This window comes from Engystomops pustulosus, chromosome 5 (assembly GCF_040894005.1).
Source record: "Engystomops pustulosus chromosome 5, aEngPut4.maternal, whole genome shotgun sequence".
Lineage (NCBI taxonomy): Eukaryota > Metazoa > Chordata > Amphibia > Anura > Leptodactylidae > Engystomops > Engystomops pustulosus.
In genome coordinates this window covers 136,956,383-136,974,888 of record NC_092415.1, presented here as the reverse complement: position 1 = coordinate 136,974,888, position 18,506 = coordinate 136,956,383, and the positions used below count along the sequence as shown (strand labels likewise).

The following is an 18,506-nucleotide window of genomic DNA, read 5'->3' as shown; positions in this document are numbered from 1 at the left end:
CAATGTGGTCTATCTAATTATGTGTTGCAGATGTCCCACTAGAGGGTCTAGGAAAGTGATGGGGAACCTTTTGGAGACAGAGTGCCCAAACCACAACCAAAATCCACTTATTTTCCTGTGAAGTGCCAACATGGCATTTTAAGCATTAACTTATTGCTACCCGTTCTTCCACATCTTTCAATTGAATTGCCCCCCTGAGGCAACCAATACAGTTGAAAGAAGGAGAGCAAATTCAGACTCTCATTTAGCTTCTCTCCAGGGTCTCTCTGTAGAGGAAAAATGGTTGGTCCAGCAGGAGGACCCCCAAAGATAATGCACTGCTGTCAACACCTTCTCCCTTTTCCTGCAGTTCCTAACAGCCAATGAAATGTTGCTTTAAAATAGCGCTGAGAGCAGCATCTCTTAAGAAGGATGAAGGTGTGCCTAAAAAAAAGCTCTACATAGACTTTGAAAATTTAGTCCACCTTGCAGGCATGTGGAAACTTGTAGCCACTGATTCTTCACTAAGGGATTCTCTGGGACATATACAAATACGTTTTCCAGGATGAGATAAGGAAAACAATGCCTCTTTAGCTAACTAGTAAGGTGGCAGCCTTAATATCCAGCATGACTTTTCAAAGGCATAATGACATGATACAGTATTAAAGCCAAACCAGATATCTATCTATTGTGCTCCTGAGAAGTGGTGGGGTCATCACAACCATGGACCAGACATCAATCAGGGGATAAATCAGGCAATAAAACCATCACACTCCTGAAGTGCTACAATATTTAGTGCTATTAGTGTTTACTTTTCTCTTTACATTGATTGTTCTGTTTCTTATCACTTGTCTTATCAACCACAGCATGTGTATAAAATGTGTTCTATTCTGTCTTTAGATAAAGTCTCTAAAGCTTGTAATTGTCATCAACCTTTCTCGCCAATCAAGGTATCAACAACTGAGGACTCTCAATTTTCATCTATTTAACTACTGGCTAACCTGATTCAAATCTTTTATATTAGCACAGAATGAGGTCCGACAGAGTTCACCATCTTTTTCATGGTGCATGTAAGAACTGACATAGACTATAAGGCTCGGCACCCTCTACTACCCAGAATCCACTAGGCATACGTAACCACTGATAATTTTAAAAACACTTCTGGATGAATGTATATCCATCTTTTATGTGAATTAATAAAGGTTATTTTTTAGGCACCAATGGGTTTAGATGTCCCAATTGGACAACTTTTTCTCTCACACATAATTCAGTATCTACTAAATCCAGCACAGCTGCACCAAAAATCAATCGCATGCACCAAACTCCTGGTGCAGACAATTGCTAAATACCGGTGCAAGCCGTGTAATCCCTGAAAAAGGCGCACAGTCCGACTAAAATAAGCAACGCAATCCATATTAAATGAGCCCCACTGGATCTGCATTACATGTGCTAACATGTTTTTCTAGGCTAAAATCCTCTGGTTCCATTATCCATCTGTCCCTTCATGTAGGGAGATATTAGGCTAGTAGTAAATGAGAGCTAATATTTACAGAGGTAGCATTCACTAAAGTGAGTCAACAAAATTTAAAAATCTCTTTGTAGCTTGTGGTGTTATTCTTTGTTAATTGTTACACAATGCTTAACCCCATAAGGCCCATGCCACTTTTCATTTGCATTTCCACTCGCTGTCTTTAAAAATCTATAACTTTTGTATTCTGTTTACGGAGCAGTTGAAGGGCTTGTTTTTTTATGTAACAAACTGTACTTCCTAGTGACAGCATTTCATATTGCATGCAGTACAAAGCATTTGCACCATTTTCTCATGGACACAATTTGTACAGCTTTTATTGTGCACTCCAAATGAAAACTCTACTTTATTCCTTTGGTTGGTATGATTACCAGGATACCACATTTTTATAGGTTTTATTAAGTTTAATTGATTTTAAAAAATCTTATGTGCATAAAGAATTTTCTTCATTTTCCCTATTCTGATGCTAATAACTTTTTCATACTTCGGCATATGAACCTTTATAATGTGTAATTATTTACACACATGATGACATTTGTATTGCTATCATTTTGGAGACTATATGACCTTTTGATCACTTTTTATTAAAGTTTTTGCTTTTGCAAAATGGCGAAAAAGTGGTGTTTCGGGACATTTGGGCACTATTTTCGGTACGGGATTCACCAAAACGAATAACCGTTTTTATATGTTGATAGATCAGGACTTTCGGGACACTCCAATACCCAACATGTTTATGATTCTGTTTATTTCTAAGGAAAGGGGGTGATTTTTAAATTATTTTTTAATTTTAGCTATTTTGAATAAATACTGGAATACTACAGTATTGTAGTATATGGAGAATTTGGGAGGCATCTATAAGGCAACAATATGGCAGGAATCTATTTGTCAGCAGGGATCGATGGCAGGAACTATTTGCCAGCATAATACAGCCAACCCCCACCATTTATGAAGAGGGCTCAGCCTGTGAGCTGACATTATCATTACGGAATTATGACCATATTTTTTCGGACTATAAGGTGCACAAAAAATCCTCCTGATTTTCTCAGAAATCAAAACTGCGCCTTATAGTCTGGTACGCTTTATATATGAACAGTACTTACAGACACGTTTAAAAGTGTTTAAGATCTCCACGCCAGCAATATCTTGCACCAGCCCACACTGTACCCCAGGCAGGGTCGGCAGTACCACCAGCACTATAGTGCCGACCACGCAGCAATCCTCATAGGCCGCTTGAGTAAGCAATTTTACCCTTACACCTGCCAGCCCTGTAACAGGGGAAAGAGAGGAAGCCACAGGGAACCCCACAGGACTAACACCCTGCCTGGGGAGGGGAAGAGAAGGGGCAGAGGGAGACCGCTTAACCCCCTGCAGCATCACCCTTGCAACGTTAAGGCCTAACAGCCCATACCTCTGAGATCTGAGCTCTGTGCACTGGAGACACGTTTGCCTGGAACTACAGCTGCCTTGAACTGTGCACAGGTCTGCCATCTGCTGGTCATTCATCCTTATAATCCGATGCGCCTTATATGTGAACCTAGACATTTTGCTGGGCATTTATTGATGGTGCGGTTTATAATTTGGTGCTCCTTATAGTCTGAAAAATATGGTACATGTCTGTTAAAGAGACACTGTATTGTGTTGTAATGCTTAGAAACATGATAGTAGTAATCAAAAAAATTGTGTACAGATTCTCGACCCTTATAAAATATGTCAATAATTGGACAGATATCACAAATATATTTCAGTTTAACTGTAAGTGCAAAAAAGCAGTACAGTCCTTTCTATGCTAGTATTTTCCTTCTACATGTTCAGATTATTATTTCTATTGAATAATGGTAGAAGATCCGTCTGTTTTTAAAATGAGACTTTCTAAAAAGAGAGTGATCAATTTTATCAGTTCTCTTGTTATTGTTGCCATACCATTCATTGATCCAAATCCCTCCCACTGGAAGAGGAAAGGATACGTTTCCTCAGCTGCAGACACAGATTTCGAATAACGTCCTTCTTGTTATCCAAGCTCAGAGGGGAACAATGTGGTTTGCCTAGGAGTAGATAGGGAAAATTTGCAGAAATTATCTTAGTACAGCCAGAAGCAACAGTTTTCTTCATTTCAAGGGTCAAACTTTTTCTTAATTTCAAATATTTTTTTCAATCTTGTGGAAAGGGTAAATTGTGCTGTGTTCGGTTGTTTGCAGAAAAAGTCAAATAGCAGGAAATGGATTGTGCTTCTTAGAGGTGATGTTTTTGATACTGGCTTGCTGAGCAACCATGGATTACAATTATTTTTCCTTCCACAATGAAGATGAAATCAGGATTAAGGTACGTAATGAGTAAAAATGAAATTGCAGTATTGTATGTTAGTAAACCTATGAAATTACGTAATTAAAAAATCTCCTTTCATCTCATATAAAAGCTCTATGGTGAAAGCTTTTATAAAGAGAGAACAGATGATAGGTCTTACATCTATGGGGTCCCTGATGCATAGTGAGTGCTTTTGCCTGTTTTCTTGAATCCCGTAGTGTGGTATGAGGCAGCAGAAGCAAGTGTAACTGCCAGCCCATACAGATTTCTTAGTAGAAGATAGGAGATCCTTCCTCACAATATTGTTTTGGGGCCAGCTGATGTAATTTCTGTAATTTATTCTCTGCATATGGTGTATTCATTTAAATCAAGTACTGTCAAGGCCATTGTCTCTCTTTAGAAACAAAAATACACACACAGGGTGATCATACAAACTCTGTTAACTAATATAGGTGCAGGCCATTAAGAAAGCAATAAAGCACCTCCAAAGTGTCAGATGAGACTGGATTCCCAACTAATTCTCATTCACAAACCATGTGCAAAAGTAACCGTTATTTGCCACCAAGCCCCGGGGTAAGTCATGGAACCCAAGGGTGCTAGAGTGGCCCAGTGGTACAACTTATCCAGAGGATGAAATGATCACCTTCTGGCTCCTGTTGTCATCTGCCCCTCTGCCCCTCTGCTCCTGTGTTTGTCAGGAGCGCAGCATAGAGGCAGAATCCAAAATCACCTTTCCTCACTCCCACAAAGCTGCGCTCCGCACTGTATTCACCGGCTCTGAAGCCGGCACACATGATGTCATTGCACGTGCCAGCTTCAGAGACGGTGCATACAGTGGACACACCCGGGGCAGCAAGGAAAGGTGAGTAAAGGTTTTTTCCCATAGTGGGGGGACAGTATGGCTACCGGGGGGAATTTGGTTGAATGAGGACCGTGCTGCTACCTGGGGGAAGAAATGAAGACACTGTGGCTTATGGGGAGGAATGAAGACACTATCGGGAAGGGTGGGGGGGGGTGAGGCTTATGAGGACAGTGTGGCTACCAGAGGGGAGGGTCATGAGGGCAGTGTAGCTACCGGGATAGGGGGAATGAGGACACTATGGCTACTGGGGGGGAGGAATGAGGACACTGTGGCTACTGGGGGGCTTATGAGGACAGTGTATCTACCAGGATAGGGGGAATGAGGACACTATGGCTACTGGGGCAGGGGGTTAGGGCAGGGTGGCTACTGTGGGTGTATGAGGACACTGTGGCTATAGGGATGGGGGTAGGACAGTGTGGCTACTGGGGGAGGGACAGTGTGGCTTCTGGCAGTGTGGACTAGGACGTGAGTTTAGTGAAAAGAGGCCCACTAAGGCTCTGTCGCCCAAGGCCTACTTAAACCTGGAGCTGGCCCTGTTTGTCACAACATTGAGATAAGAAGAATACAGTTGTTACTATTTTGTTTGGTCCTGACAGTAACTGCGGGCTACAAAAATTCTCACATCCCAGTCAAATATGCATGTTTTTGAGTGTGTAAAAACATAAAAATAAAAATTGTACTCATTTATAAACTTTTATAGTGCAATTAGTTCCACTAGATTCTATAATTGTTCTGTAGGAAAACAGTTGCCTGAAATTAGTAAGAGGTGCTGACATGTTTTAATTGGATCTGGTGGAAAACAAACTTTCAGTTTACTGGAACCAACCCATGACAAAGCAAAGCTTGCAGCATGGTTTACTATTTTGCTGAAAGTGCCTTTCTGCTATAGGGCAAGCAGCTGCCACGAAAGGATGAACTTTGTTGGCCATAATGCACAGTTAAACCCTACTATCAAAACATCCATCCACAGACATCAGAAGATCCAAGGTTACCAACAAAACATTCTGCATTGTTACTCCACCTCTACCAGACTGAACTGGAAGGGTTAATTGATTCATGATGCATAGACTAGATTTTCATACAATGATTTACACTGCTCAGTTTGATTTTTGTTGTTCTTTTGCCAATTAAATATTAGACCAATTCGTTGTGCATTAATTAAACACCGGCATGGTTTTTGGCGGCAGTTTGCTTGACTGTGACTCTAGAAAGATTTCAGATATCAGACCAAAACAAAGCAGAAAGATGCTTAGATCTTGCGCACCTTTATCTTTCCTGAATTATATCTTTTTCTGTTCTAAAGCTAATTGTTCTTCTTATATTGCTCTACAACTTGAACTGAGTGTGCTGCCCTCATTTCACATGAGACCTTGAGTTCTCTGATGAAGTTTGATGAAAACTTTAAATGTACATACACTGAGCTCTGCATATTCTGGACATACAATCTCTTTACAGACCACCAGCTGTCATCGTGTGAACAAACAGCTTCCGGAAAATTGCAAAACTATGAATACCTGCAGCAAAATCAATATATGAAGTGCATAATCTGTGCACTATGGTTAAGAGCGTTCCTATTTGGAGATAAAGGGGCTCCTTGGACTGTGCACCTTTTTCGGGGATTACACGGCTTACACAGGCATTTAACAGGTGTCTGCGCCGGGATTGTGTCACACGTGATCGGATTGTGGCGGAGCTGTGCTGGCTTTCATACGTCATAATTTGGAGGGGCGTGGCGGTCGAACGATCCGACTGATTCGGACTGAGCGCAAGATTCAACCTTCAAATTGTGTTGCAAGCCCAAACATGCAGGAAATTGGGTGCACAATCTTGGTGAATTGCCGCACAGTGCATAATACACGGACATTGCACTTTCTGTGACTTCCAGCGGACAGGTAAGTAAATGTGCCGAAAAGTGTCCAAACAACAGGGAGATCAGCTGCAGAGTGTGAAGGTGTCTGTGATACAGCTTGAGCTGCAGAGAGACACATAAAGTTGGGCAGGACCACCTGGGATGGAGGGACTATTAGGGATTAGAGGAGCCACTATGCCTCCACTATTCTTGCAAGAGACTTCTGCATCCACAGAGCTGTACAGGCAAAAAGCTTAGTCATGTTCTGAACATTTTTGCAGTCTCGACTCCATTTGAATCCCAGTGATCCAAATCAAGGAGCAGACGTTATCACCACCTGGATCGGGTCACAGGACCCTGAGATATCTGTAAAATAACATTTACTTACCCGATCCTGTCGCGATCCACCGATCCGTACGGTCCGACGAGGATGAAGTCCGGGGCCATTCACCAACATCATGCGACCAAGATCCTGCATGTGTTGCTTTCCCGCTGAGGTCCGCCGGAGTTCACCTTCTTCCCGAGTGCATGTCTTGCGACACAATTTGCGGTGTTGAATCCTGCGCGTTGTCCGAATCCGTTGGATCGGCCGATGCCCGCCCCCCCGATTAGTGTCGCGTGAAAGCTGGCACCAATGCGCCAAAATATGTTTGTGTGCGCCAAAAACCCCTGTTTAATGCGAGGCAACAAAGAAATAGTCTGGAAACCCGACGAAAATGCAGTCCGTGGACCCTTAGTAAATGAGCCCCAATGTGTGCATTTTTAGGTGAAAAAAATAACCTTTCACTATACAGCTTTATAATATAAATGCAAATTATGTATGTACTGTAATTTAGTATTCATGTGACAACTCAACATCATGTGGTAGACTTCTTATTTTACAGTGCCTACACGTAGTATTCAACCCCCTGCAGATTTAGCAGGTTTGATAAGAAGCAAATAAGTTAGAGCCCTCAAACTTCAAACAAGAGCAGGATTTATTAACAGATGCATAAATCTTACAAACCAAAAAGTTATGTTGCTTAGTTATATTTTAATAAATTTGAAACATAAATGTGTGGGTCAATTATTATTCAACCCCTAGGTTTAATATTTTGTGGAATAACCCTTGTTTGCAATTACAGCTAATAATCGTCTTTTACCTGATCAGGCCGGCACAGGTCTCTGGAGTTATCTTGGCCCACTCCTCCATGCAGATCTTCTCCAAGTTATCTACGTTCTTTAGGTGTCTCATGTGGACTTTAATCTTGAGCTCCTTCCACAAGTTTTCAATTGGGTTAAGGTCAGGAGACTGACTAGGCCACTGCAACACCTTGATTTTTTCCCTCTTGAACCAGGCCTTGGTTTTCTTGGCTGTGTGCTTTGGGTCGTTGTCTTGTTGGAAGATGAATTGACGACGTATCTTAAGATCCTTGATGGAGGAGCGGAGGTTCTTGGCCAAAATCTCCAAGTACGCCGTGCTATCCATCTTCCCATGGATGCGGACCAGATGGCAAGGCCCCTTGGCTGAGAAGGGCAGTGATGGCGAACCTTTTAGCGGCTGAGTGCCCAAACTGCAACCCAAAACCCCCCATATTTATCGCGAGGTGCCAACCAAAAATTAAAGCAGTAACTTATTGCTCCCTGTTCTTAAACAACGTTCAATCTTACTGGCCTCCTGAGGACAAGATGGAAAATTTGCATCACTTTAGCTTCTTTCCAGTGTCCCTCTGTACACAGAGAATGGTGGGGCCAGCAGGAGGCCCTCCAAAGATAATTCGGCCTTGTCTACTCATTCTCCCTCTTCCTGCATACCCAGATAGCGAAGTACATATCACTTAAGTTTTTTTAAGTTTTTAAGTTGCTTGGAACTGCAGGAAGATTCTTTGAGTCTTGTCTGGTGTGCTGGGGCGATGGCCCGAGTGCCCACAGAAAGGGCTCTGAGTGCCGCCTCTGGCACCCGTGCCATAGGTTCACCACCACTGCTTTAGGGGAACCAAACAGAATTCTGGTGGTTTGAGGGGTTGGATAATAATTGACCCATACTTTTATGTTTAAAATTTAGTAAAATTTAACTGAGCAACATAACTTTTTGGTTTGTAAGATTTATGAATCTGTTAATAAATCCTGCTCTTGTTTGAAGTTTGAAGGCTCTAACTTATTTGCTTCTTATCAAACCTGCTAAATCTGCAGGGGGTTGAATACTACTTGTAGGCACTGTACATATCTGAGTTTAGATGGTGTTTGTAACTGTGACCAGGATAAGAGATGATTCATTCTTCTGCTTTAAGGAAGTGATCACTAAATTAGCGAGCATGGAAAATACTGCATGCTTGTTTAGCCATCCACCAACGTCAATAACATTTAATGCTACACTTGCTACAGCCCAATTATATGGTAACATAACTTAAATGTAAACCTCCCACAAAGATGTTATGTGCTACAGCAGATAATCACAAAGTGAAACACGATATTGGAGTCTGCACATGGGACAGTACTGGAAACTCCCATATTTTCATTGTTAACAAACTGTCGATAAAGAGGAAAGAGCTGAAAGTCAGTAAGCGGACTCAGGAAGTAAAAAGTACAAAAGGCATTTCCTGCAATTCACAGATACCTACTGAACTGTAAATCCCAAGTATAAGGGAACATTATACAGTATTAACCCCTTGCCTGACATGAGTCATAACCGGTTATAACTTTGGAACGCTTTAACATATGCAGGTGATTGAGAAATTGTTTTCTTGTGTCACGTTGTACTGCATGTTAGTTGAAAAATTGTGGTGTTATGTTTTGCGTTTATTTCCGAAAGAAACAGATATTTAGCGAAAATGTGGGAAAATTTGTGATTTTCGAAATTCAAAGTTTTCGACACAAACACTAAAATAACTTCATAACTAACATTTACCGAATGTCTGCTTTATGTGGACATGGTTTTTTTATGAGTCCTCTCATTTTTGTAGGATGTTGTGAGGCCTAGAACTTTAAGTGCGATTTTTCACTTTTTCATAAAAAATGCAAAATCAAACTTTTGAGAGCTTTCAAGTCACTTTGAGAGGCCTAAATAATAGTAATACCCATAAATTACACCATTTTAGAAACTACACCCCTCAATGTATGTAAAACAACTTTTATGAAGTTTGTTAACCATTTAATTGTTTTACAGAGGTTAAAACAAAATCTGATGCAATTTTAAAATTTTTTTGGGCTAAAAGATTGTATTTTAAAAAAAAATGTACACTATTTTCTGTGGATAAAATAGCAAAATGCTCCACAAACTTTGATAGCCAATTTCTCCAGAGTATGCCAATACCCCACATGTGGTAGTAATCTGCTCTATGGGCACACACCATGGCACTGAAGGGAAGGCACGCCATTCAGAGCAGATTTGCATTGTTACTTTTTAAAGGCTATACAATCTTTATTTTTTTGGCAATTTGGACATATAAGGGCTTATTTTCTGCGAGATTAGATGCACTTTACAAATACTACATTTAAGTGTGTCTTTAGCCTCGGGTTTTCCGAAGACCCGAGGATGTCTCGTTTTAACCCATTCATTACAATGTGCGATTTGCACATTGTAATGAATGAGAAGGAAAATCCCCATATACTGCCATGCTGTAGTATTGCAATATATGTAGGAACAATCAGACAACCTAGTGTTTATTAATTATATTAAAAAAACCTAAAAATTCAAATCACCCCCCTTTCCCTAGAAGTCATATTAATAGAAAGGAAAGTAAAAACCATCTATCAAAATATAATAACAAGTTTTCACTGTATTTAACCCCGTTACGGAAAAAAATGTTACGGAAGTCAAAAATGGCACTTTTTTTGCCATTTTGAAAAATATAATAAACTCAGTAAAAAGTGATCAAAAGTTCGTACAGTCCTAAAAATGGTAGCATTAAAAACGTCATCAAAAGTCGCAAAAAAATGACACCATTCACAGCTCCGCACACCAAATATGAAAACGTTATTAGCGCCAGAAGTTGTCAAAATCCCTCCCAAAAATTTGCACAGGTGGTTTTAATTTTTGTAAATGTATGAAAACATTATAAAACCTATGCAAATTTGTTATTGCCCTGATCGCACCAACCCAAAGAATAAAGTAGACAGGTCATTTGGGGTGCACAGTGAAAGCCGTAAAATCGAAGCCCACAAAAAAACAGCGCTAATGCGTTTTTTCACCATTTTCACTGCATTTGGAATTTTTTCCCGCTTCCCAGTACACGGCATGAAATATTAAATACTATCATTCTGAAGTGCAAGAAAACAAGCCCTCACAGAGCTCTTTACAGGTAAAATTAAAAATCTATAGATTTTTGATGGTGGGGAGTGAAAAATGTAAATGAAAAAAACCAAAAAGGCCCAGGTCGTTAAGGGGATAATTTTTTGTAAATTTAGGAAAAAATTATAAAATATATATAATTTTAGTATCCCCGTGATCAGGGCTGGCGCCAACACTCGGCATGCCTAGGCAAGTGCCAGGGCACAGAGCTGCTGGGGTGTGGGGGGCACATAAGGCTGTACATAATGAATCCATGGAAGTAAGAGGGGGGCTTATATAAAATAGCCATGAGGAGGCTTTTTGGTATGATAAGCTAAGGAATTTTGTAGGACAGGGACTGTTTTAGTTACTGAATTTTGAATGCGGCCACATGAGTTAACTGCAAAGCAGCCCACTGAGGCTCTGTCGCCCAGAGACCTACTGAAACCTGAAGCTGACCCTGCCCATAATCGTACTGACCCAAAGAATAAAGGAGACATGTCAATTGAACACATTGAAGGCTGTAAAAACCAAGCCCACAAGAAAATGGCACAAATGTGTTTTTTTCACCAGTTTCACAGCATATGGAATCTTTTTTCCCACTTCCCAGTACAGGGCATAGAATATTACATTTTAGGCAGGAATCAAACCTTCACACAGCTCTTTACATGAAAAAATTATATTGTTATAAAAAAGTTGTAGATTTATGAAGGTGGGGCGTGAAAAGTGGAAATGCAAAAACAAAAAAGGGCCTGGGGGTGCGTTTACACGTTGCTGTTAAAACTGCATCGCAATTAGTTTTGGGTTGGTTTTAGGTGGAATTACTTATTTTAACAAGTGAAAGACATCAAATCAACAGGTGAATGAAATTTGTGGAACAGCTTTCTCCTTCAAAATCAAATTCACCCATTCAGTTCATGTCTTTCACCTGTGAAATTGACAAAACTGCACCTAAAACCACCTCAAAACTAATTGCGATGCAGTTTTAACTGCAACGTGTGAATTTAACTCTTGGATCATCTTTTTTATATTCTGTCATAGTTAAAGTGTGCCTCTTCATTCTCTGTAGGTGGGAACACTTTACTTGTGTATCACATACTTATTTTTCCCACTGGAAGTGAGACTCCCACCAATTATGAGAGTTTTATAAGATTACTGGTGGATGCAAGAGATGCATATTCTCTTGACCAGTGGGGACCTTAGCTATCTGACCACCATTAGTCAATTTAGACAATTTATTAGACATGCTCGGTACCTGTAGAAAAAAAGACTTTAAAAATATGCTAATTAGCCTGGGGCATTCGGCGTACTCCAGGCTAATAATTATATAAGTCTTTTTTCTACAGGTACACAGCATGTCAAGATATTAAAGAGAGTCTATTACTGCCTTTCACATCATTACCAGCTGCCAGCAAATTGTAGGGAAATGCACTATGATTTTAAAAATGACTTTTATTATGTCTCTACATTATGTTGTTTATGAGAAATTCCAATTTAAATACACATGCTTATGATGTCAAGGTTATGCCCTTAGCACCTAGGACACTGTTATTCTTGCCTGGACCACTACCATCACTGTTAGATAAGCAGAAAATGTATTTGTCTTATGAAACACATTGGTTGAAACTGGAAGTGATTTTGTGTGTATTAGCATGGCTCCAGATGCTGAGACTGAATAAACTAAGACACTCTTTGCACACACTTGTGGATGTTGACTAACGGGATGCTATGAATATCAGAATACATAACAGCCTGTTAGTTACTGTCCTGAGGTGCAGGGGGAGCTCTCTCATCAAGAACACACCAGACGCATAGGAGGACAGTTATCATTAAAGGAAACCTAGCACTACGGATCTACCTATTAAGGTAGATGTGGTGGTAGGTGCATCTATGTATGTAAGGATATCCCTTTTTAGGGCTAATCCTTTACTCCCCACTATCTTTTCTAATCTTTAAGCAGGGTAATGTGAAAATATTCTAAAGAGCATACTGGGGTGTGGATTAGCTGGAGCTGAGGCTACCCAGTAGCCTCTTTGATCTTCCTACCCAGACATCTCTTTAGCGCTACAAGGAGCTGCAAGCACTTGTCTGCAAGGCCCCACGCCCCAGTAGCCTCTTTAGAAAATTTGCATATTACCCTGATTAAAGATTAGAAAAGATAGAGGGGAGTAAAGGATTATCCCTAAAAAGGGCCATCATTACATATGTTAGATACACCTACCACCACATCTACCTTAATAGATAGATCTGTAGCTGTAGGTTTCCTTTAAGCATGTTTTTCGTGAAAGCCTTTCAACTCTGCTGAGTGGCTTGCAGTGTGATTGCAACTTTGTTTTTGAGAAGTTGGATAAAATTTCTATTGTTGAGTGCATTAGGTTTTTTTAATATTATTTCCATACACCAGGGAAAGCCGAGTTGTTTTTCTAAAAAAAAATGTATTGCATTGTGCAACTACGTGTAATGTCAAACCACAATGGGTATGATTACAAAAATAGTTAAGTTTTCCCACGAACAAAAGTAAGGCCCTATCCACGGGATATGGCCCAACTTGCTGATCAGTGGGGGTCTTAGTGAAGAGATCACAAAAACGAGGGGTCCAAAAGGTCCACTGTACTTACGTCGACCCCTCATTGCTCCGTCAGACTAATTGAGCAGACAGCCGCAACGACCAACGACCGTTCTACGCCATGAATCTCTATGGAGCCGATGGAAATTGCCGAGCAGTGTCCTGATTAATCTATGCTAGCAACAGCAAACCAGGTGGATTGCAGGTCTCAACGGTATTGCCAGGAACATAACTACAGGGGTAGTAGCAGCTGGTACAGGGCCTGCAGTGTCAGGGGGACCGGCCGCCCCACTGAGGAATGGTGGAGGTGCACAGTTACATATTAGGCTCCACAATGTACAGTATATGTTATAACAGTGCACATCTTCCACAGAACACACCTGAGCCTGCAGCTCAGATGAGAAATGTCGGGGGAGGGGTTTTAGAAGACGGCAGGAATAGGGATCTCTCATCTCTTCTTGCCGTTTACTTCCCCTCATGTGGTCAGCACCTACTGGGCTGCATAAATCTGTGGCCTCTGACCCCCCCCCCCGGCTCACTCCATGGCCCGGCGGTGACTGCCGCATGTCATGCGTCAGTCACCAGCCCTGATTCCGCCGCCTCATGAATACAGTGTCCAGTGCAGCAGTATTAGTTAGCGTTATTGGAGGTTTCCCATAACGCTATCATTGTAACACTGCTGCGCTTGTTTTAGCACTAGGAGCTTCTTACTTTAGTAAGCAGCTCCTAGTGCCGTTTTTCAGGGTGACAGGTCCTTTTTATGAATTGCTTTCTATGTAATGTTATTATAAAAATGTTCAAAGGTCGTGGTTTGTTTCTTTGTGGATTGTAGTACTTGTAAACCTATGAAAAGCCCAGCAAGGTGCTCCTCCCAGCAACAAAGTTTCCCTAGATACCATATTTACCCTGTGTGTGATGACTGTCTCGTACACCTACTTTTTGACATACTGTAGTTGTGCAATAATAACATTATACACATTTAACTGTAGTTATGAAAGTTGTTCACCTCTACATGAGTCATGAGACAAGATTTATTAAGCCTTGGGTCACATTTTTTACACATACAGTATTTTTCTTTGAAAGGGAAATAAGAAATGTGTAAGATGGGTTTAATAAAGTACAGTATTTGCAGCCCCAAACCACAACATCATGTTTAACTGTAAGGAAGATACACCTGTCAAATGTCTCCTCATCCATGTGCTGTAATGGTCATGTCACTGGAATGGCCGTGTGTCTATGGACCTCCACTGCCATACACTAAAATGCCATGAATCATGGATGGACTTTGTACACTGGCAAAGGTTCTAGTAACTGCTAAAAGTTTCTTTAAACCTCCTTGCTCAGCTGGCGGGAGAGAAATCTGGCTGCGTAAGGAAGGTAATTCCCCAGAGTAGTATGACTTCACCGGCTGTCAGCAGTGCTTTCTGCCGGCGCCAAAGATGTATTTAGATGAGGGGGCGTGCATAAGTTATGTTCCGATGTTCTGCCTCATTTGCATACACTTTATGACCCCTAAGGTAACAAGCTCATGTTTGGGGACAGTCTACCACCCCTAAATGTGGTCTCAGATGTTATTTAAGACTTGACCCTACAGATTTTCCTTAGCAGTTGTTTTTTAATTTTGATTGGCCATAAAAAAAATAAAAAAAGCAAGGCTGCACTGCTTGGAGGTATGAAGTGCTGCAGTGTTAAGATTACACAAAAAAATCCCTCATCACCTCACAGGAATTTCCCTCTGGCAGATTCCAACTCCATCGGAACTCCCCTTATAGTAATGTCTCATGTGTCCTCTCATCCAGGCTCCATTGGGAAGCAGACTACGCTGTGTTTTACACTAATACAATGAGATTCACTCCTAAAATTTTATACAGGACACCACTTCATGCACCACAAACATACAGAATGGTGCTCTGTGCATTGACACGTACGGCCGCCCGGGGCACGGCACGCGGATACGGGACGCCGCCCGGGGCACGGCACACGCATACGGGACACTACTCGGTGCACATCACAAATACACTGCACACACAGGTCTACATTTATCAAAAACCGTGCAAAGTGCACTAGCTGCAGTTTGCCTGTGAAGTGTGCAGGGTGCGCCAGATTCAGGAAACGTAGCACCCCCTGCACTGCTCTGACAGATTGCACCAACTGTCGGACGCTGCTTGATAAATGTGGAGCATGGCCCAACTGTACATAATGCACATAGTTCGGTACATAACGCACGCACACTGCGCATAGTTCGGTACATAACGCACGCCCACTGCGCGTAGTTCGGTACATGACGCACGCCCACTGCGCGTAGTTCGGTGCATGACGCACGCCCACTGCTCGTAGTTCGGTACATGACGCACGCCCACTGCTCGTAGTTCGGTACATGACGCACGCCCACTGCGCGTAGTTCGGTGCATGACGCTCGCCCACTGCGCGTAGTTCGGTGCATGACGCTCGCCCACTGCGCGTAGTTCGGTGCATGACGCACGCACACTGCGCGTAGTTTGGTGCATGACGCACGCCCACTGCGCGTAGTTCGGTCACACTGCGCATAGTTCGGTCACACTGCGCATAGTTCGGTACATAACGCTCGCACACTGCACACATAGCCCCGTACATAACAAACAGACAGGGCAGTGTCCAGTGCACAACACACACAGCTCTCCTGAATGGACATGATACACAGCTCTGCGAGGCTCAATAACTCCTCCAGACACGGCAGTACATGTTCTATGTTGACTTTGCTCGGCAGCTCACACTTCACCTACTCGGGCGCCTCCCCCGTCCATGTGACTGGTCACGTGGTCCTGACCGCCTCCTCGCTAGGTTGCAGCATGCAGTGGAGGTGATAGGGGATCGCTGCGGATTGTACATTACACTGGGTACCGGCTGCTTGTTGCTTATCCCCTAGTGGCCGGCGCCGATCCCCCTGTGCCGCTGAGGACTTTACTCCACTACTGGGACTGGGGGCAACTTGTGACTTGTCCTGGGGCTCCTCCTCCCCCCGATGCTGGACTTTACCTTGGCAGCTGCTGGGACAAGGTATGAGCTTTCCTGGTGTACGGGCTGGAGGGAGTCCAGTAATCATGTGACACCACTGCACAATGACAGCTCCCGGCTGGCACCATGTCCCTGTCTATTATATGAGCTGGCAGGCTGTTTGTCTAGCAGGATATATGACGGGTCTGGGCTGTATTTCGAGTTAACCATTGTACTACTAAATGATTCCTGCTGCCAATATTGTTACTATTGTTTCTGTAAAGATTTAGTGAGGACCTCCAAAAGCCTTGTCCATTCAGTCAGTAGTGCCCAGATGTTACCACGCAGTTGGCTAACGTGTTTTTTTTCTTCTAGAAACAGCGCCACCCTTGACCATGGTTTATGCTAGTATTGCATCTCAGCGATATAGAAATAAACTGAGCTTAGTTATGTGTCAGCATGCTATGAGATCTAGTTATATTGAAAAACTCCTGAGCAGCTGGAGCAGGGTCACGAAAGAAAGAACCTTACTCACCTAACCTTGGCTACCCATTGGTGTGCCATGTGCACAAGGAGTAAAAGAGGCACATGTATCATAGTTTTTCAGCTGCCGCTTATTCAAGTTTCCTGAAGTTGTCCTACTTAACCATTACAATGTATCTTGTTTTTTCCCCTTTGTGATACATGTGAGGAGTTGTTGTGTAGTCTCACTTTTGTGACTTTTTATGTTGTGCGACTTTTTAGTCCCAAATAGTAGCTCCCAAAAGTAAGTCTGGGTCTAGCATCCTCTATTTTGGGACTAACTAGGTGCAAGAATGGGACAATGTCAGAGGCTAAAAGTCTCCCAGTTCAACAACCATCTGGGCTACAAAGATAAACACAGCACACTGCATTATATCCTTGAGGCAGCTAACTTTGGTACACTGCTGGATTCTGCACCTAAAAAGTCTCAAACTGCGAAAAGTTGCATTAAAAAAAAGGAAAAAAAGAAAGCAATAGGAGTGATACATGTCCCCCAAAGAGTGGTAAGCACTCCCCCAGGATTGCTAGCAGTGGATTCTTAACCGGTTAAGGACCGAGCCCTTTCCTGTTTTTTCATGTCCATTTTTCACTCCCCACCTTCAAAAATCTATAACTTTTTTATTTTTACACGTAAAGAGCTGTGTGACGGATTGTTTTCTGCGTAACAAATTGCACTTCATAGTGATGGTATTAAATATTCCATGCCATGTACTCGGAAGCGGGAAAAAAATTCCAAATGCAGTGAAAATGGTGAAAAAACGCATTTGCGCTATTTTCTTGTGGGCTTGGATATTACATCTTTCACTGAGCGCCCCAAATGACATGTCTACTTTATTATTTGGGTCGGTACGATTAAGGTGATACCAGATTTGTATAGGTTTTGGCATGTTTTCATACATTTACAAAAATTAAAACCTCCTGTACAAAAATAATTTTTTTTTATTTTGCCAACTTCTGGCGCTATTAACTTTTTTTATACTTTGGTGTACGGATCTGGGAGTGGTGTCAGTTTTTGCGAAATTTGATAATATTTTCAATGATATCATTTTTAGGACTGTACGACCTTTTAATCACTTTTTATATATATTTTTATATTTTTCAAAATGGCAAAAAAGTGCCATTTTCGAATTTGGGCGCTATTTTCCGTTACGGGGTTAAACGCATTGAAAAACCGTTACCATATTTTGATAGTTCGGGCATTTTCGGACGTATCGATACCTAATGTGTTTATGATTTTTACTGTTTATTTATATTTATGTCAGTTCTAGGGAAAGGGGGGTGATTTGAAATTTTAGGTTTTTTTTATTATCATTTTTTTATTATCAGGTAAGATGGCGGCGCCCATGCGCCACTATCTTTTTGAGGCTGCCGGCAGCCATCGCTGTGATAACACTCGCGATCGGTGCTAGCACCTTGGTAGACAGCTGGGTGATGTCGCCAGCAGTCTGCAGCACTTGCGGCTGGCCTTCCTGAGGGTGATGTCAATGAGGGGTGTAAATAAATTATCTTCCGATGGAGCCAGCAGGCCTCCGGCTCATTTACACCATCCTGGTGGTAGATGTGCTTTAAAATTTATGAAATCTTTTTTTTCTTTTTTTACTTTTTGTACACCTTCTAAGTTATTTGAACACCAGATACACGATTGCTAGTCGTCCAACTTGCATCACACTTGCTGCA

The 18,506-nt window shown here is 41.9% G+C and overlaps 1 protein-coding gene across 3 annotated transcripts in view; it reads left to right on the top strand.

Moving 5' to 3' along the window:
* Window positions 1-18,506, top strand: part of TNS3 (tensin 3) — a 200,270-nt gene that overhangs the window by 35,519 nt on the left and 146,245 nt on the right. Inside the window, exon 1 of one of the 3 annotated variants that reach the window (XM_072153125.1) lies at window positions 3,522-3,826. The exons of 1 other annotated variant lie outside the window; for it this stretch is intronic. In XM_072153125.1, coding sequence (XP_072009226.1) covers window positions 3,776-3,826 — 51 coding nt within the window. In that variant the 5' untranslated portion in view covers window positions 3,522-3,775. Of the gene's footprint in view, window positions 1-3,521; window positions 3,827-16,164; window positions 16,371-18,506 lie in introns of those variants that run through there. One more of the 3 variants, XM_072153126.1, reaches the window with a different exon arrangement.